At 46.9% G+C, this 21,649-nt stretch overlaps 1 protein-coding gene and 1 pseudogene across 1 annotated transcript in view; one reads left to right on the top strand and one right to left on the bottom strand.

The window, feature by feature from the left end:
• Positions 1-21,649, top strand: part of COL26A1 (collagen type XXVI alpha 1 chain) — a 177,126-nt gene that overhangs the window by 35,442 nt on the left and 120,035 nt on the right. Inside the window, exon 2 of the mRNA XM_053930424.1 lies at positions 4,245-4,367. Coding sequence (XP_053786399.1) covers positions 4,245-4,367 — 123 coding nt within the window. The remainder of the gene's footprint in view (positions 1-4,244; positions 4,368-21,649) is intronic.
• LOC112314944 (cytochrome c oxidase subunit 7C, mitochondrial pseudogene) lies at positions 18,069-18,260 on the bottom strand (annotated as a pseudogene).

Below are 21,649 nucleotides of genomic sequence, written 5' to 3'. Positions count from 1 at the left end.
CGCAGCATCCCAGGGATGGAAGGGAAGCACAAGATGAGGTCCCAAAGCAAAGCTCAGACAGGAAAGCTGGGGCTCAGGCCCTGTATGGGGGAGGGGAGCCAGGGCTGTGGGCCGGAGGGGCTGCTGCAGTGGCATCTCCCTCGGTGGCAGGCAGCATCGGAGACAGGTTGGTTAGTTATGTGCAGAGGTGGGCTTGGGCCAGGGATGTCCTGAAAGCTCCTCCATTCCATTGTGACATAATTTCCTGAAGCCACTTAGCACTTGCTTTCCCAAAGGACCCTAAATTAAGGATTTCACAGCTCCGCCAAGCCACGGAGCCAAACACTTAGCGAAAGCTGCTGCGGGAGCAGCCTGTGAGCCTGGCAGAGCAAGGCCAAGTCAGTCACTCATTCCCATCCGGAAGTGGGCCTCTTTTCATAAGGAAAGGACCTGGAGGGGGAACAGATCTGTCCCCAAGGCTGGGAGTGAGGTTCCCATCCTGGACCCTTTTTGAGAGCTCAGCTGGGGAGGGTGAGGGGAGATGATGAAGAGACATTGCTGAAATGATGCCCGAAGTTGATGCCAACCCCCTCCCATCCTGAGGCTGCTGGGGAGGGCACCCTCACTTCCTAGGCAGTCAAAGACCAGCCCTGCTACTCCCAAATTCTGTGCTCCGGGGCCAGCCTTCCAGGGGGGCCATAAAAGGGATGGACATCTCCTGCCAAGCGAGGCTCTGGGTGGAGTGATCTGTAGCCCATTCAACCCTGTTCACCCACCACCGATGGGGTGCGGGGTGAGGATGGCAGGGGCATGATGTCACCCACCAAACAGAGACACACACATACTGCTCAGGACGCGGGGGTCCTCAGAGGTGGCCAGACTTCCCAGCCTTGGTGCCTGCAGGTGAACAGGGTTTTGAATTCCATCTGAAAAGCCCCGGAGCCTTCTTTCCTCTTCTCTGCCTGCCTATTCCGTTGTTTTTGGCCAGGTTTTGATTTGGGAAGCCATTTACAGCCCATTAAAAGATCAAATGTCTGGAGATGATGAATCGAGGCATTTGAAAATGTTTTAGACTTCACAGCTCATTTCTCTATAGAAGGCCCTGGCCCAGAGTGATTCAGAGATGGCTGGACAGCTCTCTGTCCCAGAGCGCCAGGGGCAGGTCTCGGGGTGGAGTGAGTGCTCTCCTCGGATCGGACAGAATTTCATCCTGAAGAGACTCGCACTGAGATGGCGCTGATGCTCCCTGGTAGAAATGAAGGAAGGGCTCAGGCCTCTGATGCCTCACACAAGCTCCAGACCCAGTTTCCCTGAGTAACCGGCAGAAGCAGGAGTCTGGGTTTGTAGGTGGGACCCTGCTGTTCTCCTGGGTTGATAGGCTGGATCCCCTTCCCAGCTTGGCCTCCGGTTTCAGCTATGGGCAATGAGGTTTAACCTTCCTGTGCTGCTTTTCCCAGCTGCAAAACAGGAAGGACCAGCCTTAGGCTCTCATAAACGTGGCGGGGTTTCAGTAGCCAGCGAATCAGTAATGACACCTCGAGGTATGCAGTGATGCATGGTGTACATGCCACTAAGCAGGCTGAGATCGGTAAGAACTCACAATACCTCGAAAGGCAGAATTTTTCACTTAACTGTGGCAGAGAGGGGACATCACTTTGCTCAAGTCACACAGAAGGTTGGTGGAGAAACCAGGTTTCGCACAAAGTTTGCTGGGCCTTTGGGGACAGGCACTGACTTTTGACTACATTTTTGTTTCCTTCTGTGGTATTTTTGACTGTGCCAATATTGCTAATATGTATTTTTCCTAGAAAGTTGTCACAATTTCGGTACATTTTGATGTAAGATCGTACATCATATTTACTTGCAATTTCTAATCTCTTTTTGGAATTTTGTTCTTAATGTCTATGTCTTTTGTTTGTTTCTCATTAAAAATTGTCTATGCTTGGTCTATTTGATTTTTTAAAAACCATTTTTTTGTTTTGTTGATTTGCTTTTCATTAATTTCTGCTTCCATCTTTCTTAATTCCTTTCTCCTCCTTTCTACTATACTGCCTTCTAATTGCTTTATTTTTTGTAGCTACTTTCCTGCTTTTCCAATGTTTTGTTGGGTTATTGAATTTTCTGTTTTACTCATTTCTTTTGTGGTTGGTCAATTTTGTGTTCTCTTTCTTGCCTTGACAGTATTTATCTTCAAATTCAAGATATGTATTTGTATGCTTTTCTACTACACTTAAAGTTTCACCTCTTCTATATCCTTTCCTCGAAGAAGACAAAGATCTCAGCAATTTTTGGCTCCTTCTGTCCCCCATACAACTTCCCCTCTTGGCCATCTTCCACACTGCAATCATCTTGGATTTTAGATCTAGGCTATTATTATTTTATTGTTTCTTTGTTCATAACTGCTTCTCACATTTAATACATTCCTCTTATGTCTTTTATTTTATTTTGCTACAATACATCCTGTAGTAATTCTTTCAGAAAAGGTGACTTGTAACTTTCTGACTTCCTGAGCATCTCACAATGTCTTTATCTCACCATTATCTTTGAAGGAGAGTTTGCCTGAGTATAGAATTCTGGGTTCTAAATATTTCTTCTAGGAGCTTTGAAGTAATTGTATCAACTATATTCTTGATTCTGATGTTGCTGGTAAGAAATCCAATTTCAATCAATTGTAGGTAATTGGCTTTTCTTTTCTTTCTATAGCACTTAGTAGTTTCTCTTCATCCTGAGTGTCCTGCAATTTCACCACCATCTGTCTGTTTTTATTCCTCTTGCTAAGCACTCTGTGGGCCCTTTCAAATTAAGGACCACATGTCTTTCTTTAGTTCTCAGAAATTCTCTTTATTACTCCTTCAGGTATACACTTCCCTTTGTTCTGTCTGATCTCCTCTTCCGGAGCGGCTAATAGATACATACTGGAATTTGTTCTGCCTTCTAGGTCCCTCACCTTCCCCCCATATTTTCCATCTCTTTTTTCCTTTGCAGCTCATCCTTGCAAATTTCGCGGCTCAGACCTCCAGCTCATCAGCTCACTCTTCAGCGGTGCCCGTTCTGTTTTTCCAACCATCTGCTGAGCTTTTCGTTTTCATAGCTAATCATTCATTTCCAAGACACCTAATTTTTTCACTTTGTAATATTTTTATGAATGAAAAATTCTCATCTCTTTGAAGACATTAATTATGCTTTAAAAATCGTTTCTATTTGCTTTGTTAATTGTTTTCCTTTGGAAGTGAGACTTATTCTCTGTCTTGTTGGTGCCTTTTTTCATGATCTTAGCCTTTTTTCTCAAATAATTTGAATTCCTGGTATTTGGGGTTTTCCATTAACTTATCTTTGTTTCCCTGTTTACTGGGACTTTGCCTTTTGGAGTGTTGGTGGTGTAAGTGCAGGGTAGTGAGTGTGCAAGAATTTATTGTCTGACCTCCTGATTTCTCCTGGAGGTCATTAGCTTTTTAGACAGTCTGACCACACCTGTCTCAAAACAGGTGAGTCCCATACCCAATTCTCCATACCAGCAGGGATGAGGATCTGGGTCCTACCTGTCTGGCTCTTTCCACTACGGTCCTCTGACAATAACCTGAGGCCCACGTGAGGCATTTCCCTGCTCAGAGTCCTTCAGTGGTTTCCCGCTGACTTCATAAGACCCACATCTAGGCTGGCAGGTATCAGGCCTCTTTCTTTACCTCGGCTCCTCCCCTCCTCCCCTCCCTACAGCCTTTGGGCCACGTGTAATTGCATTCAGGTCCCAATGAGGTGGCTGCTCACCACGGTCTATCTCACCTCCTTGCTTCCGCTCACACTGCTCCCTCATCTGCTGATGCCACCCCCTCTCGTTGCCCCCACACTTTTGGTCAGCTGACTCTTATTTTCAGTACTCAGGTGGTTGGCTTTCTTAGGACCTGGGCTGGGTGTCCTGCTTTGTTCTCGTAGCTCCCTTGCTCATGACGTGGTTGGACCTTTGACCCCCCGATCCTGTGGGTTGTAATCCTCTCCTCGTCTGTCTTCCCCACTGGGGTGGGATTTCCCAGCAGGCAGGGGTGCAGCCTTTTTCACTGACTCCGTGTGGGGCGTTTAAGACTGTGATGATGCCAGGATTTGGTAGCCAAAAGGGTCGGCACTCTCCCTTCCCCTTAGACCTGAACAGAGGGTCTCGGTGGGCCCCTTACCCAAGAGGACGAGCCCCCAGGCTTGTGGAGGGGGCTTTTGACCAGCAGTTGGCACCTCAGGAACAGTCAGTGCTGACATGACTGTTGTTCTCCCCACAGGCACTGGTGCCATCACACGGTGACACGGACAGTGTCCTGCCAGGTGCAGAACGGCTCGGAGACAGTGGTCCAGCGTGTGTACCAGAGCTGCCGGTGGCCCGGGCCCTGTGCCAACCTTGTGAGGTAAAGGCCGCAGGGCTGGCTGGCTCTGCCCTTCTTTTCTGTTCCCTTGGATGAATCCAACCCCAGCACAGCTGCAGGGGGAGGCGGGTTGATGCTTAGGAACAAGAGTCAAGCATGCATTTATGGAGCACCTTTTGTGTGAGGGGGCTGTGGGTGTGCAAAAAAGAAAAGGATTTGCTCCCCATCTTCACAGAAGCTCACAATCCAGTGGGTGTTTGATGGGCAGAAACTCACAATGGTCCATGAGTAGGGTGAGTGGATGGAAGGGGCGGGAGAGGGCCAGTTGAGGCTGAAGGTGGAACCAGCCTGCTTCGGGGCTCCAGACTGCGGTGTGCGTCTATGAAGCCCTGGAAAGCCCAGCCTGCCTCCAGCCCCGTCTCTCCCAGCCCCACCCTAGCTTTCAGGGGCCCTCAGCATTCACAGGGAGAGATTTCTTTTGTCTTCAATTTTTAAAAATTAAAGTTTCAATTACAGCTGACACACAATATTATTAGTTTCAGGTGTACTGCGTATACATCATTTATATAACTTACAAAACGGTCACAGCAGTAGGTCCAGCGGCCACCTGACCCCACGCAGGTACTGCAGCATCACTGACTGCAGCCCCGTGCTGCACTGTACGGCCCCGTGACGGTTTTGTAACCGACTGCTTGTGCCCTTCCCCTCTTTCTCCCGTACCCTCAACCCCTTCCCACCCGGCAACCCTCAGTTTGTTCTCAGTATCTAGGGGTTTGTTTCTGTGTTTTTGTTAGTTTTAGTTTGTATTTTAGATTCTACATATAAGTGAAATCATGTCATATTTGTCTTTCTCTGTCTGGTTTATTTCACTTAGCATAATATTCTCCAGGTCCATCCATGCTGTCCCAAATGGCAAGATTTCATTCTTCTTTAACAGCTGAGTAATATGTCATTGTGCGTGTACATACACACCCCATCTTCGTTATCCATTCATCTATTGACGGACACTGAGGCTGCTTCCGCGCCTTGGCTGCCGTGAATGATGCTGCAGCAAACTTAGGGTGCGCGTCTTTTCAAATTGCTGTTTTGGTTTCTGTTGGATAAATACCCACGAGTGGAATTGCTGGGTCATGTGATAGTTCTATTTTTAATTTTTTGAGGAACCTCCGTACTGTTTTCTATAGTGACTACAACAATTCACAATCCCATCAATAGTGCATGAGGGTTCCTTTTTCTTCACGTCCTTGCCAAAGCTTGTTGTGTGTTGATTTGTGGATGATGGCCGTTTTGACAGGTGTGAGGCGATATCTCATTGTGGTTTTAATCTGCATTTCCCTGATGATTCGTGACTTGAGCATCGTTTCATACGTTAGCCATGTGGACATCCTCTTGGGAGAAATTTACATTCAGATCTTCCGCCCACATTTTTTGGATTTTTTTTTTGGTGTTAAGTTGTAATGAGTTCCTTATATATTTGGATATTAACCCCTATTGGATATATCGTTGGCAAGTAGTTTCTCCCATTCAGTAGGTTTTCTTTTTGTTTTGCTGATGGTTTGCTTCGCTGTGCAAAACCTCTAGTTTGACGTAGTCCTATTTGTTTATTTTTTCTCGTTTCCCTTGCCTGAGAACACATATCCAAAAACATATTATATACTAAGAGTGACGTCGAAGAGTTTACTGCCTATGTTTTCTTCTAGGAGTTTTATGGTTTGGGGTTTTACATTTAAATCTTTAATCCAGTTTGAGTTTATTCTTGTATATGATGTGGCAAAGTGATCCAGTTTCATTCTTCTGCGTGTATCAGTGCAGTTTTCCCAACGCCATCAATTGAAGAGACTGTCTCTACCTCACTGTGTGTTCGTGCCTCCTTCGCCGTAGATTAATTGACCACACAGGCGTAGACTGATTTCTGGGTCCTCTATTCTGTTCCATTGATCTGTGTGTCTGTTTGTATGATGGTACCATGCTGTTTTGATTACTTTGGCCTTATCATGTAGTTTGATATCAGGTAGCATGATGCCTCTAACTTCGTTCTTTTTTTTTTTTTTTAGATTTTATCTATTTATTTTTAGACAGAGGAGAGGCTGAGGGGAGGGAGAAAGAGAGGGAGAGAAACATCAGTGTGTGTGTGGTTACCTCTTACACACCCCAGCCATGTTCCCTGACTGGGAATCGAACCAGTGATCCTTTGGTTCGCAGGCTGGCGCTCAGTCCACTGAGCCACACCAGCCAGGTGTTCTTTTTTTTTTTTTTTTTTTTTTTAAGGTTGCTTTGGCTATATGGGATCTTTTGTGGTTCCATATAAATTTTAGAATTATTTGTTCCAGTTCTGGGAAAAATGCCTTTAGGATTTGGACAGGGATTGCATTGAAGGTATAGATTGCTTTGGGTAGGTAGTATGGACATTTTAATGATGATAATTGTTCTTACCCATGACTATGCTCTAAGTTTCCATTTATTTGTATCTTCTTCCGTGTCTTACAGTTGTCCAAGTACAGGTCTTTTGCCTCCTTGGTTAAATTTATTCCTAGGTGTTTTATTCTTTTTGATGCAAATGTGAATGGGATTGTTTTCTTAATTTCTCTTTCTGATAGTTCTAGTTCATTATTGGTGTATACAAATGCAACTGCTTTCTGAATATTAATTTCATACCCTTATTTTCATTTTTTTAAATGGTAGAGGTTCTTAACTTGGGGTCTCCATTGTAACCAAGTGTTTTTGCATAGCTTGTTTTGCAAGGGGAATGGCTAAGTAAATGCATCTGCCCATTTTAAATTATGAGGCATGAACTATAGGGGGGGAATGTGGGAGGGAGGGGATGGGCAGGATGGAGTTGAGGGAAGGGGGGAAATGGGACAACTGTAATAGCATAATCAATAAATATATTAAAAAAACAAAACAAAACAAAAACTATCCACTAAGCACTGGAGGTAAAGTGCTTCAGTTACACCATGGTCTAGTGGATAGTTTTTAAAATGATAAAAACTATCATTTTAAGTTTTAAAAAATAGCTTAAAAAAAAATAAATTATGAGGCCAAGGACTGCTTTTGAACGCTGTGTTAGAGGCATGGCCACTGGGTCAGTAATGATGAAATAGAGGCTGAACTGCCCCCTGACATTTCAGGAGAGGGCACAGAGACCTGCTGTCTCCCCCTCCTCAGTGCCCCCAGAAGCAGAATCTGAGGCTCTTCTGCCTTTCTCATCAGCAGGGAGAGTCAGATGGCCAGATGGCCCCTTCAGTATCGTGAGAGCATCTTCTGAGAAGAAGAGTCTTTGGAGTCTGGTCTGTAAAAGACCCTGACAGGGTCGCCTTCAGCTCCCACCTCGCTTCAAGAGGGGCTGCCCTGCTCTTCACACAGAGAAGCTGGCTGGCCTTGGAGCGAGGTCCTGGAGAGCAAGGCTGGGCTCCATCTCTCAACTCCGATCCTGCCGCTGTTGCTGTTTGCACAGGGTCGGGGGGTGGGTGGGCAAACTTGGCAACAGCTCTTTTCGAGATGTGGAATTTGACTTCAGCAAACTAACACCGCCTTCAGAGTCGAGGCATACACATGAAGAGTTATATGTTTCTATTTTTTCTACATATTTTAGCCAGATCGGATGTTAACTACAGTCCCATGTGTTGGGTGCACACTGTAGTCAGCTACCGGGAGGTGGGGGGGGAGCAGAAATGTGTGTGTGTACACATGCACACGCACCGTCGTAATTGTGCTTGGGTTTGAATGTGAACTATGAGGATTTTCTTTACTGGACAACCTTGGAAGGAAGGGAATAGGGGCTGGCTTTCAAAATTTCAAAGTGAAGTTGTGGTTTTCATCCTTTCTGCATATGGCAATGCACCTTTAAGAAAGGCTGAACAAACTATTGAATCGTTGACCTTGACTTTAAAAATTTCCAATGATCATTAATTTTTACAACTGCCCTTTGCTTTATGACTGGAACAGTTATCTGAACATTGTGTCAGAAGCCTCAGGGTCTAGTGTTCAGTGTGGGGGTTTACAGGCCTTTCAGAGAGTTCTCGCCCTCTCCTCGGGGACAGGACCTGAGAGTAGAATGTTCGAGCAGAGCAGACACGCATTTGTTACAAGCCTTCCCTTTGTAGCAGGAACTTTGTTAAGTAGAACACAATTTTCATTCTTTTAGAGGAATTCCTTACTTCTTGTCTTAATTATCATTGCTACTTTTATTATTACTATTAGTTAAGGGAAGAGGGTTCGTACACTTTTCTTTCTCATCAGTGACTCATATTTGGGTTAGAGTTGGTCTAACCCCCTCTGTGGTCTTGGGACTGCTGGGTGGGCAGGTGGTGGAAGGCTGGCAGGTGCTGCACTGTTTGAAAGGCAAAGCGACTTGTCCAAGATCACAAGGACGATCGCAGCAGACTGGCTGGGCTTGACTCTGGTCCATCCAACAGGCTGCATCCAGATGCTCCTGAGGTTTCAAGGCCTGGCTCCCTTCCTTCCACAAATAAACATTTGTTGGCCTTCTGTATGCAGGCCCCAGGGAGCGTGTGGAATGGAAATGCAGACCAATCCCTGACTAGGGAGCTGACAGTCCAGTGTGGTGGGGGGCATTAATTAAACCACCAAAGAGACAGGGGCACAGGTGTGTCTGTCATCACTGCGAGAGCATGGTGCCCCGAAAGTGGGGACCAAGACGGGGTAGGGGGCTCCATTTGCAGGAGGGGCCTTCCTGAGCAGGGGGCATCCATCCTGTGGAGGGAGCATTTACAGGGTAAGAAAAGGCTCAGGATCGTCTAACCCTGCCCCAGTGCTCTTATTATGCTTCTTTGTGTCATTTTTTTAAAGCATAATTTGACAGTTTTCTAAAGAGTCTGCCTGCTGCAAGAGTGGGTGTGTGTGCCTGGCTGATGTCCCTGAGCAGAGCCTTGGGGTGGGAGGGACTGGGAGGAGCAGGTTCCTGGGAGCACTTTCAGGTAAGGACCATGTCTTTTGGGCCTGTTTCCCCATGTGCCACAGTACTTGGGGCTAAAAGCAATAGGTGATATTACCAAAAGAGACTTTGATAATGGGAATCTATTAATCTCAAAATAAATCTTGGAGAGACACTTTGTAAGAAGTGCTCTGAGGATTTGAAGTGAGGCCGGGCCATGGCCGAGCTGTGGATCAGATCTTAGGCCAGTGGCCCCCAGGCAGCTCCTGGTGGGCGTCCAGGTCGGGGCAGGTCTGAGCTTGCATTTCTTACTCTGATGTTCTGATGCCAAACCCCAACTGAGGCCCGTGGCCACCTTGTGCCATATCATGTTGCTTACAATCCTGGCTGCTCGGCTGTCTTACCTCATTTCAACCTCAGCATTTCCATGGGTGTTTCTTGTCTGTTTCCCCTCACCATTTTCTGAAGCTGTGCGGGTCCCAGTCTTGTTCCTTTCATCCTTTGAAAATTTTTGGATGCTTTCATTTGTGTTCGCATTGAACTTCTGCAGGGAAAACCAGATGGTGTCCGGTCATGGTGTGACTGATTGTAAACTGCCTCTCCCAGGTCTCCTCTTCCTGCGACCCAGCTCTTACGCTGGTTTAGCCATCACTGCACTCTCTAGGCCATGGATACAGCCTAGGTTTCTTCTCCTGTTTAGAACTGAGGTATAATTGACATATAACATTGTATCAGTTTGAGGTGTACTGCCGGTTGGTTCGATACATTTATGTACCGCAGCACGATGGCTGCGGTGGTGTTAGCTAACGCCTCTGTCTCTGAACTGTCTAGATTTCAAGTCATGACAACGTGAGGAAGAGGAAGAGGAAACACGACTCGTTTTCACGAGAGCCGGGGCAGATTTGTCAGGACCCCTGTGGTGTGTTTGAGTTCAGTGTGTGCGCAGGCGCTCCCCAAATGCGTCATCTGAGATGAAGACATGATTGTGTTGGAGTGGGTATGAGTCAGCCTCTCACTGGGAAAGAAAAAGGCTGTTCTCAGCGTCACGCGCGAAACTCAGGCTCCCCCTCGCTCCCTTCGTGCTGCTCTTGTTTCCTTTCTCATTTCTGACTCTTGAGGAAGGCGTTTTCCTCCTGGACCTGGGAGCAGCTCACCTGCCCTCTTTCTGCGGCATTTTGTTCAGGTTTGTTCTATGCCCGTCTCCTCACTGTCCTCGCTGATCTCTAGCCTGCTATGGAGTTGGGGCACGTACAGGAAGGTGGGCTTGGGCGTTGTCAAAAAAAAATGCAATAGGTGGAGCCCCTTTAAAGTGGAGCCGGAGCTGCCGTGCCAGAGGAGCTCACGGCCTGTGATGTCTCAAACTCTGGGTCGGTAAAACAGGGCAAAATGACCTTCGGACTGTGCCTTAGCGATCTGTGGTCCCCCACCTCCAAGAACAACAACAAAAAAACCAAAATAAAACTCAAGACGCTGTTTGCAAAGATAACAAGAAAATAGCCATTATGACTACTGATGGATGATTACTGGACTAAAAATTAAAAACACTGTGTGGGACTCACTTCCCTGTGTTATGTTAGTCTGCACCAATGGAAATGCCTTTTTAAAAAATTGATGTGATTATTTCCCTTCCCTTCCTTATAAATACCTATTGCCTTTGTCTCCTGATGGGAACAGCGTTTGAACTTCCTTCTGAATCAGTGCATCCAGATTAGCTGTTCTTATTGATCTCACTAAATGCTTGTTCCCGCTCCCTTTGAAAGGCCTTTTATTTTTAGGTTAGCGGAGTCAAAAAGACCAGCTGTGTGGCTTTGAGTAAGTCACTTACCCTCTCTGAGTCTGTCTCTAAAACAGGAACCTATCCCACAGTGCAGTTGTTAGGGTTCCAGGAAAGAAGGTGCTAGTTAGTGGGTGTTCCTGGTGTGTTTTAACTCTTACTTCCCCTTGGCCGGTGAATTCCTTCTTCGCCTTGGAGGTGCAGCTGCAGCCTGCCCTTTTCAAAGCCATTGCCTGCAGCCCCCCAGGCAGAGCTGATAAGTCCTTCAGTTATGTTCCCCAGAATCTTATTTGTCCTCCCATAGGGCACACCTGGACTTGTTTTGCTTAGGTAATTGTCTGCCTGTCCTTCTTCCCTGCTGGAGTCTGTCTCTCCAGGGCAGGGGGTATCTGTTGTCCATGTTTAGGTCCCCGGTGCTTAGCAAGTGTCTGGAGAAGATGATCCAAACTTGGTCAAGTTCATTCACCTCACCCCTCCCTGTTACCTCCACTTCCCCACTCCCTGGGGTGCTCCCACCCTGCAGGAGAGGGCCTCTCAGCTGGGGGCCTTAGCCAGAGAAGCTCCATACCTTAAGGGAATTCATATTTAACAGAGGGCTTTTGGACCAGGCCTCCCCAGTCCTGTATGGAATTGTGGGCCCTCCACCCAGAGAAGAATAAACAGGAAAGCTTGGAGAGCCCTAAAAGGCCTTTCAATCTTCCTTCTCCTGGCCATGTTTGGAAAAAGGGCTTAAGAGTGAGGGTGGCCGCATCCCAGTTCCCTCCTGTGGCGGTGACAGTGTGACCAGACGGGGGACCTGGGGCCACGTGACCAGACAGGGGGGACCTGGGGCCACGGCCTAGCCCTCAGAAGAGAGTGGCTGAGCTCGCATGGAGAGGGCGGGGAGGGTTTCAGGGATGAAGAATAAATGGCTGCTGAAGTTAAGTCAGAGTGGGCATGACAGTGGCCTTGACTCCAGGGGGCAGCTTTTGGGTGTGAGCCTGTGGAGACAGCCCTTGGAAGGAGGTGTCCACCTGTCTAACCTGGCTGTGCCCAAGGGTGGAGAGCCTGCTGGTCGGTGGGTGAGGACAGGAAGTGAGAGTGGAGGGGAGGCGCTACCCTCTGACCCACGTGTCTGTGTTATCGGGAACCCTGGGCTCGCCTGGGTGCGTGGCCAAGTCAGGAGTGCTGCCCTCATCCCCGGCTGTCTGCTGCCCTCCTGCCTTCTCCCCAGTTCGGGTGTCTGAGTCTGGCTGGACCCTACCCCATCTCTCTCCCCAAGTCCACTCGCTCACCATAAGCTGCACCAAGGAAGTGGTCTGGCACAGAGTCACGCTTAATAAATGGTTGTTGACGGACCCGCCCAATCACCTGGACACAAGGGTCCCCTGCGTGGAGCTGTGGGGTGTGGGGACCTCTCCCGGGGCATAGGGCTGCACCGTGTCCCCACCACTCAGGGTGGGCACTGGCTGCGTCACACCTCTTTCTCCTGCAAATGAGCTTAGCTTTGCCTCAAGATAGGTAACGTGATTTTGGGGTGCTAGGCAAAGCCCCTCCCCCAGAAAGCCCCTCCCAGGGTGCCTGGAATATCTTGTTTGTTCACTCACCATTCATTCCTTCACTCATTCACTCACTCATTTCCTCGGAGTCTTGGTTGCGTGACAGGGACTGGCTAAATGAGGGTGCACTGCTGTCTGTCTGTCCTTGAGGCAGTGGTGCCCCAGGGGCAAGTAAAGGATGGTTTCTAAATGATGGCTGGGGTGCAAGGTAAGCCAATCTGCTTCGGGAGGTACCTCACCCTGAGGGGGGCTGAGGGACAGCTCCTGTGAGGAGGTGACATTTGAGCTGAGGCAGAGCCTCTCAGTAAAGGGAGGGAACAGCTAGAGACTGGGGACATAGGTGGCCGTGGAGGGAGGGGCTCAGGGGCTCCAGACCCCTGTGTGGGGCTGGGCGATGATGGACAGTGGGGGTATGTGAATCGGGAGGTGCCACAGTGCCTGTCACACAGGCCCCCTGCACTCAGATGAGGGGCTGGGGCTTAGCTGGTCATTCCTTTGGATGCTGCAGTTCCTAGTCCGAAAGCATCCAGTTAGATAGAATGATCTCCCCACTTCTCCTGCCAGCTGACCCTCTTCTCCCCATGATGGGAGCACCTTGGGCAGCGAGGGCCCAAAACAGTGTGTAGGAGGCACAGAGGGGGGTGAGGTGGGAACTGGGGCTCCACCACCCACCATACTTGTGCCCAGAGTGCCCCTGCTTGCTTAGAGCACTGGAGTTTCTGAGAGCAGCGGGGTCTCCACACTTAGCCATCTGTGGAGCTGTGAACACTGGAATGGTACTTGGGCCTGACCAGGAGCCTGCCCGCCCCCGGGTCACAGGTCAGAGTTCTTAGGGTCTATGACCCTTCCACCCTGCCAAGGGGAGCCCTTGTCCTGGGCCCTGCCCTGTAGCAAGGCCACTCTGGCCCTCCTCTGGCCATGCCCACCCTCACTGAACAAAGAGTCCATGAGACCAGGGGGCATGTCCATCTGGACCCTGTGCCCCTCTTCTAGACCTGGGGACCTGGGGACCTGGCTAAACAGCCCCGAGTGGCTTCGGGCCTGCACTGGCCTCTCCCAGGAACCTGGGGCACTGTGCCTGTGGTGGGCACACCCTGAGCCCCAAGGGGCAGGAGAGGGGTGGCTGCTGGCGAGAGTGGGGGTTGTGGATGGAGCTGGGACGCATGGGCTGGTCCACGCACGGTGTGCGGGTGGGAGGTAGGGGCAGGAAGAGAAGGGGTTAGAGTCTCACTTGTTTTGACTATAAAAATGGTGACTGGCCCCACCTCACGAAGCTACTTGGGGATTCAGTGCCTGTGCTACGGCATTTCTAGGCGGGTGTCTGGTTTGTGCTAAGCCCTGTAAGTTGGCTATGACTCTGAGAAGAGATACAAATATCAAGTGTGCGCACAGTGGCTGGTGGGAGAACGCCAGAGCTATGTCTCTGCCCGAGTGCTTGGGGCGCCTGCATCGGTGTCTGCCCTCCGCCCGCCCTCTCTCAGTGCAAAGTCTGGGCGAGGGCAGGGAGAAGGGGTTTCTACGTTCCCGCTTAGTTAGATTTGGGGAACAATCTAACTAAGATTTGGGGGCCACAGTCCTTGGTGGGGCCTCTCTTTGCGGAAAGCTATGACGTCGGCATTAGCTCATTACATTTTGATGACATTTTTGTGACAAAGTGTGCAGGTGAGTGAGGGGAGGGTTGTGTAACAGAATCTGGGCACACGGAAGCCTATTTGGAATGCACTAAGGGACTGGCTTGTACCCTAAACCCCTCTTGTACCCTCGCCTGCTCTCCCAGGGTCCCATGTGTACATTTCGCTTGCATTTATTTGTTTGCTCAACCTTCACAACAAATATTTATTGAGAGTGTACTGTGTGCTGGAGTGGGGTGAATAGGATGGAGAATTAGACCAAATCCTCTCTCTTATGCAGTTTATATTCACCCAGATATGAAAACAAGAATACCTCCCACTTAAGGAGTACAGGAAGTTAAAGCAGGGTGACGTGATTGAGCATGAAAAGGGGGCTGCGTTAGAGGAGGTAGGAGAGAGACTCTTTGAAGAGATGGCATTGATGCTGAGCAATGAGTGAGGAGAAAGAGCTTCCATGTGAAAACTGGGGGGAGATTGCTAGTGCAAAGGCCCTGGGGCAGGGAGGTCCTGGATGAGGGAACAGAGAGCAGGTCAGTATCCAGAAGCAGAGCAGGAGAGGAGGAGAGTATAGGCAGAGTGTAAGTTTGAAATTTATTGTAAGCTTATTGGGAAACCATTGAGGGTTTAAAGTAGAGATGAAGAATGACCTGCTTTAGGTGTTCGTTTTTAAATTAAACTTTTAATTTTGAGATCGTTGTAATTCATGTGTAGTTGTAAGAAATAATACAGAGAGATCCCATGCCCTTTTTTTACCCTGTTCCTCTCGATGGTAACATCTTGCAGAACTACAGTGCAATGTTGCTGTCGGGATTGGCGTTGATGCGGTCAGGAGCAGAGCCGGTCCTTCCCCACTAGGACCACCCGTGGTGTCCTTTCACAATCTCACCTACTTTCCTCCTGCCCCTGCCGCCTCCTTACCCTCTGACGACCGCTAATCTTCTCTCCATTTCTATAATTTTGCCATTTCCAGAATGGAATTAGTATATAACCTTTGGAATGGGTCTGTTCATGCATCACAATTTTCTGGAGATTCATCCAGGCTGTCGGGTGTATCAGTAGGTAGATGCTCCTTTTCATCGCTAAGTAGTGTTCCACAGCATGCTGTGCCACAGTTAGTTTGACCATCCCTCTGTTGAGAGACATCTGGGTTGTTTCCAGTTTGGGGCTCTTGCGAATAAAGCTGCTGTAAATATGTGTGTTTATTCAGGATTGTGCGTGAGCGTAAGTTTTCATTCTGCTGGGTTAATGCCCAGGAAGGAGTGCAATTGTTGGGTCATATGGTAGCTGCATGTTTAGTTTTCTGGGAAACCGCCGACCTGTTTCCAGAGTGACTGTACCATTTTACGTTCCCACCAGCAATGCCTGAGTGACCCAGTTTCTCTGTGTCCTTGCCAGCATTTGGTATCGTCACTGCATTTTATTTTAGCCATTCTGCGTAGTCCATTTCATTGTGGTTTTAATTTGTTGAACATCTTTTCAACAAATTAATGCTGAACATCTTTTCATGTGTTTATTTGCCAACTGTATATATTCTTGGATGAAATGTGTCTTCATGTCTTTTGCCCATTAAATGGGCCATCTTTTGCACATTTAATTGCATTATTTGTTTTTTAACTGTTGAGTTTGGAGATATCTTTTTTTTAAAGATTTTATTTATTTATTTTTCGACAGGGGGAAGGGAGGGAGGAAGAGACGGAGAGAAACATCAATATGTGGTTGCCTCTAGCATGCCCCCTACCGGGGACCTGTCCCGCAACCCAGGCGTGTGCCCTGACTGGGTGGGACTCGAACTGGCGACCTTTTGGTTTACAGGCCAGCACTCAATCCACTGAGCTATCCCAGCCAGAGCTTGAGATTTCTTGATATGTTTTAAATATTAGCTCATTGTCAGTTATTGGTTTGCAAATATTTTCTCCCACTCTGTGACTTCTCTTTTCATCTTCTTAAGAGTCTTTTGAAGAACAAACATTGTTAATTTTAACGAAGTCCAATTTATCAGTTTTTTCTTTTCTGGATTTTGCTTTTGGTGTCAAGTCTAAGAGCTCTTTCCAGCTTTAGATCCTGAAGATTTTCTCCTATGTTTTTTTCTAAATGATTTATAGTTTTATATTTGACATTTAGGGCCATGGTTCATCTTGAGTTGATTTGTGCCCAGGATGCAGAGGTTTGGGGCACAGTTCATGTTTTTGTCTGCCGATGTCCCAGACACTCCACCACCGTTTGGTGAAAGGCCATTCTCCCACTATTGAATTGCTTTGGCACATTTGTCAAAAATCGTTTGGGCATATTTGTGTTAGTCTGTTTCTACGTTCTCTGTTCTGTTCCACTGATACGTATGTCTACCCTTCCAATCCCACACAGCCTTGTTTGTTGGGGGGGGTGTGGAATGGTTGAACAAAATCATCTAGATTAAATCACACCCGGTATTTAAGGAGTTGCTAGGTGGTTATGAAAAGTCTAAAATAGGCCCTCTCAGATAAACTGAGGGAGCAATAAAAAATTCAAGGCTCTAACAAATGACTAGTTTAACACTATGGACGTGCAGGAAGCCCAGGGTCGTGGCGAGGACCGACAGAGGCGGTCGTTCAGTTGCCTGAAGGGATGTGTAGAACCACCCAGCGCAATTTTTCAAAATCCAGAAATATAGACTTTTATGTGAATATTTGAATATCCTGGTTTTAAATATTGGTTTAAAAACAGTACAGCACTCCCCTCCCTGCTCCCCCCCTCCTCCCCTCCTCTCTCCTTCCTTCCCCCTCCCCACACCCAAGTCTGTAGGCCAAACAGACCACCAGTCTCCAACCTCTGCTTTACAGTATTCTTTTTTTAAAAAAAAGATTTTATTTATTTATTTTAAGAGAGAGGGGAAGGGAGGGAGAAAGAGATGGAGAGAAACATCTATGTTTGAGAGAAACATCAGTTGGCTGCCTCTTGCAAACTCCCAACAGCGGGGCCTGGCCCACAACCCAGGCACGAGCCCTCGCGGGGAATCGAACTACCCTTTGGTTTACGGGACGATGCCCAGGCCGCTGAGCCACACCGTTTGGGGCTACAGCATTCTCGTAACACCAGTGATATACCAAAAGGGACCGAACTGAGATTAAAATAATCAGTAGTAATTGCTTTTTCCTTGCCCTCATACAAAGCCCTAAGAATGAAGTCATTCCACTTTAAGGGGCAAGCAGCATTTCACTGTCATCTAAATTTGATTCACTGATATGGTCAGTGATCAGAACCATCTTTTAACCCACATTTATAGTCAAAGCTCCAGAATGAATTGGTAATTGTTTCCTATATTCTACCTTATATGCTATTACATTCCATTTCAAATATTGTACTTTTATTCAGTCTAAACAAGACTTATATTTATGAAGACAAAAATTTCAGTCTTAGGATACAGGTCTAGAGATAAAAAAGAAGCTCTTGAACTTTGAATCTGTATACACCACTGGTTTTCCTCTTATCACTCATGGAGAAAAACTAATCTACTCCTTCAACGTAAAGGGGAAGACTAAAAGTAAATCATTTCTCCCCCTAAGAATAAGAAAGAAATTAGTATAGAACTAAAGTTAAGTTTGCATTTCTCTTTTATAACACAAATTACCAACAAGGTCGTGACCTAGCAGCCAAAAACTAAATAAAATCTCAGAATTTGTGACTAAGAAACAAGCTAAATCACGTCTATTTTGATCGAGAAACTAATATTGGGATAACACCCAAGTAAAAAAGTATGCACGTGCCCAATTGTCACATTTCACGTTCCAGAGAAAAGGCAGTAAGGGTTCATGCCGTAAGTTTATTTACAGACACGTCTAGTGTCGAGTTCAACAGTTTGAAACATTTTCCAAAGTGCCCCTCTTAAAATGCTCCTCTTCACAGCTGTTTCAGGGACTAATGAAAACATCCTTACTTTTTAAGCAGTTTGCGTCTTACTATAAAGAAAGGTGTGGCAAATCCAGATCCAAAGTACAAAATCAGTCTTTGCTAGTAACCGCTGCTTGTTTTCCACTGAAAATGGCAAATTTGGCCCTGAACCCCCTCCTAGTGGCTCCTGGGGACTACACAGGTTGTGAGCCTCCAAACGCTCTGTCCCGACATTTTGCTGTTAAAAGCCCTGCAAAGGCACAGAAACAAAAGCGGAAGAATTGGCAATGTCACGCGAAGTCCTTTTCTTCTCGGCCCTGTTCCCCTCGTGCAAGACCGGTACCCGCGTGGCCTCCATCGCTGCAGCTGTACGCTGGGTCATGAAGCCGGTAGGCTGATTGTCTCACTTCATTCTTCTTTTCCAAAGTTGTTTTAGCTGCTATAGTTCCCTTCTCTTTTCATACAAACTTCAGGATAATCTTGTCTGTACCTACCGAAATATCGATGAGATTTTCACAGGAATTGCATTAACCTGTATTGCCACTTGGTATTGATATTTTTACTATGTTGAGTCTTCCAATTCAGGTATGTCTTTCCACTCATTTAGATCTTTTAAAATTTATTTTATCTTTCTTTATTGATTTCTTTTTTAAAAAAAGATTTTACTTATTTATTTTTAGAGAGGGGAAGGGAAGGAGAAAGATAGGGAAAGAAACATCATTGTGTGGTTGCCTCTCACGCACCCCCTACTGGGAACCAGGCCTGCAATCCAGGCATGTACCCTGACTGGGAATCGAACCTGTGACCCTTTGGTTCACAGGCCCGCACTCAATCCACTGAGCTACACCAGCCAGGGCTCTTCATTGATTTCTTACAGTTTCCAGCATACAAGTCCTGTTCATTTTTTTAATTAACCATAAATATTTTTTTGGTGAAACTTTAAGTTTTGATGTCCTTGTGCTCATTGATAATATAGAGAATTTTTTGTATGTTTATCTTGTATCCTTTGACCTTGCCAAACTCATATTAATTCTGGGAGTTTTTTTTTTTTTTTTGTAGATTCCTTGAGATTTTCTACAAACACAATTATCTCATCTATAAATAGAAATAGTTTTATTTCTTTTTTTCTGATCCTTGTATTTGTTATTTCCTTCTCTTGTGTTTTCACTGGCTAGAATTTCCAGCACTCATTGGATAAGAGAAGGGGAGACGATGCTTTGTTCCCAAGTAGATTGGCAAACATTTCACCATTAAGTATAACGTTAACTCTCAGGGATTTTGTAGATGTTCCGTGTCAAGCTGGGTACTAAATTTTGTCCATTTTTTTCTTTTGTGTTGATTAACATGGTCATGTTTTTTTTTTTTCTTTAGCCTGTTAATATGGTGATTATATTAACTCATTTCGGAATATTGAACCAACATTTCATCCATGGAATAGACTCCACTTAGTCCTGGTATAGAATCTGTTTCTACACTGCTGAAGTCCACTTGCTAAGATTTTGGGAGGGCTTTTTATGTTCATGTTCATGATGGATGTCGGTCTGTGGTTTTCTTCTGTGCTGTCTGACTTTGGTGTCCGGGGCTCATAAAATGAGTTGGGAAGTACTCCCTCTACATTTTCTGGAAGAGACTGTGTGAAGTTGGTATTAATTCTTCTTGAAGAATTAACTTGGTAGAATTCCCCAGTGAAACTATCTGGATCTGGAAATTTCATTTTGGGGAGTTTATAAGCTACACTTTTAATTTCCTTAATACTTACAGGGCTATTCAAGCCATCTATTTCGTATTGAGTTTTGGTAATTTGTGTTTTTCAATGAATTGGTTCATTTCCTCTAAGTTGTTAAATTTATGTGAATAATGTTATTCCCTAGTTCATTCCTGATTTTGATAATTGGTTTTTCTCCTTTTTTCTTTGTCAGTCTTGCTAGGGGTGCCATTGCTTTTTCTGTATTGTTTGTCTATTTGTAATGTCATTGATTTATGCTGCCATGTTTACTGTGCTGTTCCTTCAGCTTGTTTTGGGTCCAATTTTCTGTCCTTTCTAGAGGTTCCTGCCATGAGCTGATGGAGGTTGTGAAGAGATCCCTGCTTGCTGTGGGAAAAACGGGCTCAGGCGTGAAATGGGGGTGGCACACGCTAGGGGGTGGTGATAGCTGGGAAAGCGGAGAGAAGTGGGTGGTGTCACAAGGTGCCCGAGCAGCTGAGGTGACAGGAGTGTCTGATCACTTAAGGGTAGAGAGCAATCAGGGATAACCCCCACATTTTCATTTGAGTGGCCGGCTGGCTGGGCACATCATTTCACTGAGTTGGAGACGTTGGCAGGAGGTCAGCCCTAGGAGGTGCAAACCAACAGCTCAGCTTCGGCCAAGAGAAGTTTTAGGTGCCTATGGGGTAGCCTTGGGGAGGGGGTGCAGGTAGGAGGTTGAGTAAAAATGTCTGGAGTGCCAGGAAGACTCTGGGGCCTGGGCCATGTTACATTTCATTCCAAGAGGCCCTTGGTAGGAAGAAGTGCATTAATTAGTCTGCTGCTAATTAAATCATAGCACAGCATCAACTGTAATAGGTGTCAGAGACGTTCAAATGTAAGCATGTGTCCATGTTAAAATTGAGGGGATGTGTGGTGGAGAATCATGAGTGTGTGGATGGTATTTAAAGCTGTAGGGACTGGAAGTGAATGTAGGGATGAGCAGACAGGGAAGGGGTGCTGATTCTGGAACAGTCCTGGTACCCTAACCTTAGAGGTGGGCTAAGGAGGAGGGAGCAGCTAAGGAGCAGCCAGGGCAGGAGGAGCATCAAAAGAACTCATGTCCTTGGAGGTGAGTTTCTGGAGGGAGGGAGGGAGGGGAGGCTGGTGGGATGAGGACCAGGGAGTGACCATTGGACTTGGGAGCGTGAGGTCACTGGGCACCCTGGCAAGGGCAGTTTTGAGGAGCAGAGGGATGGAGGCTGAGATGGATGGCATGGGTGGAGGAGAAAAACGAGAGGTGAGGAAATGGAGGCTGGAAAATTCTTTAAAGAAGTTCGTGTCTGTAGTATTTCATTTCAGGTACCGTATTCTTCATTCCTTCCTGGTTCTTATTATGCTTTCCATGTCCTTTTCCCTGCTGCTGTCCAGAGGGAGGACAATTGGGACAACTGTAACAGAATAACACTAAAAAGAGATTTAGTAAAAGAAATAATTAATTAATTTTTAAAAAGTTTGCAGTGAAGGAAGCATGAAATGGAATGAGTGCAGAAGCTGAGGACAGCAGGAGGTGAATAGAGGTTTTTGTTTGGTTAGTTGTTTTGAAGATAAGAAACATGGGAGCACGTTTGTAAACTGCCAGGATGTCCTGGGAGGAGAGTTGGGACAGCCGGGCAGAGGCTGGCTGTAGGAGTGAGGTTTGGAGGACAAGCCTGGGTGGGTGGACCTGGAGTGGGAGGGGAAGGGGGCCTTGTCAGAACAGCAGTAGGCAGGAGGGCTGAGATTGGGGGCATCCATCCCCGCCCCCCCCTCCCCTGGGCCCACCCACGTGACCCTGAGGTGGCCTGATTTTGAGGCTGACCCTTTTCACCCACCCACGGTGTCTGGGAAGCAGGGCCGTGTTGTCCTCATCCCGTGAGCCCCAGGGCTCAGTGCAGGG

Source organism: Desmodus rotundus, chromosome 1, assembly GCF_022682495.2.
Source record: "Desmodus rotundus isolate HL8 chromosome 1, HLdesRot8A.1, whole genome shotgun sequence".
In the NCBI taxonomy this organism is placed as follows: Eukaryota; Metazoa; Chordata; class Mammalia; order Chiroptera; family Phyllostomidae; genus Desmodus; species Desmodus rotundus.
Note: the sequence above shows the minus strand (reverse complement) of the source record. Positions and strands in the feature narration are given on the sequence as shown.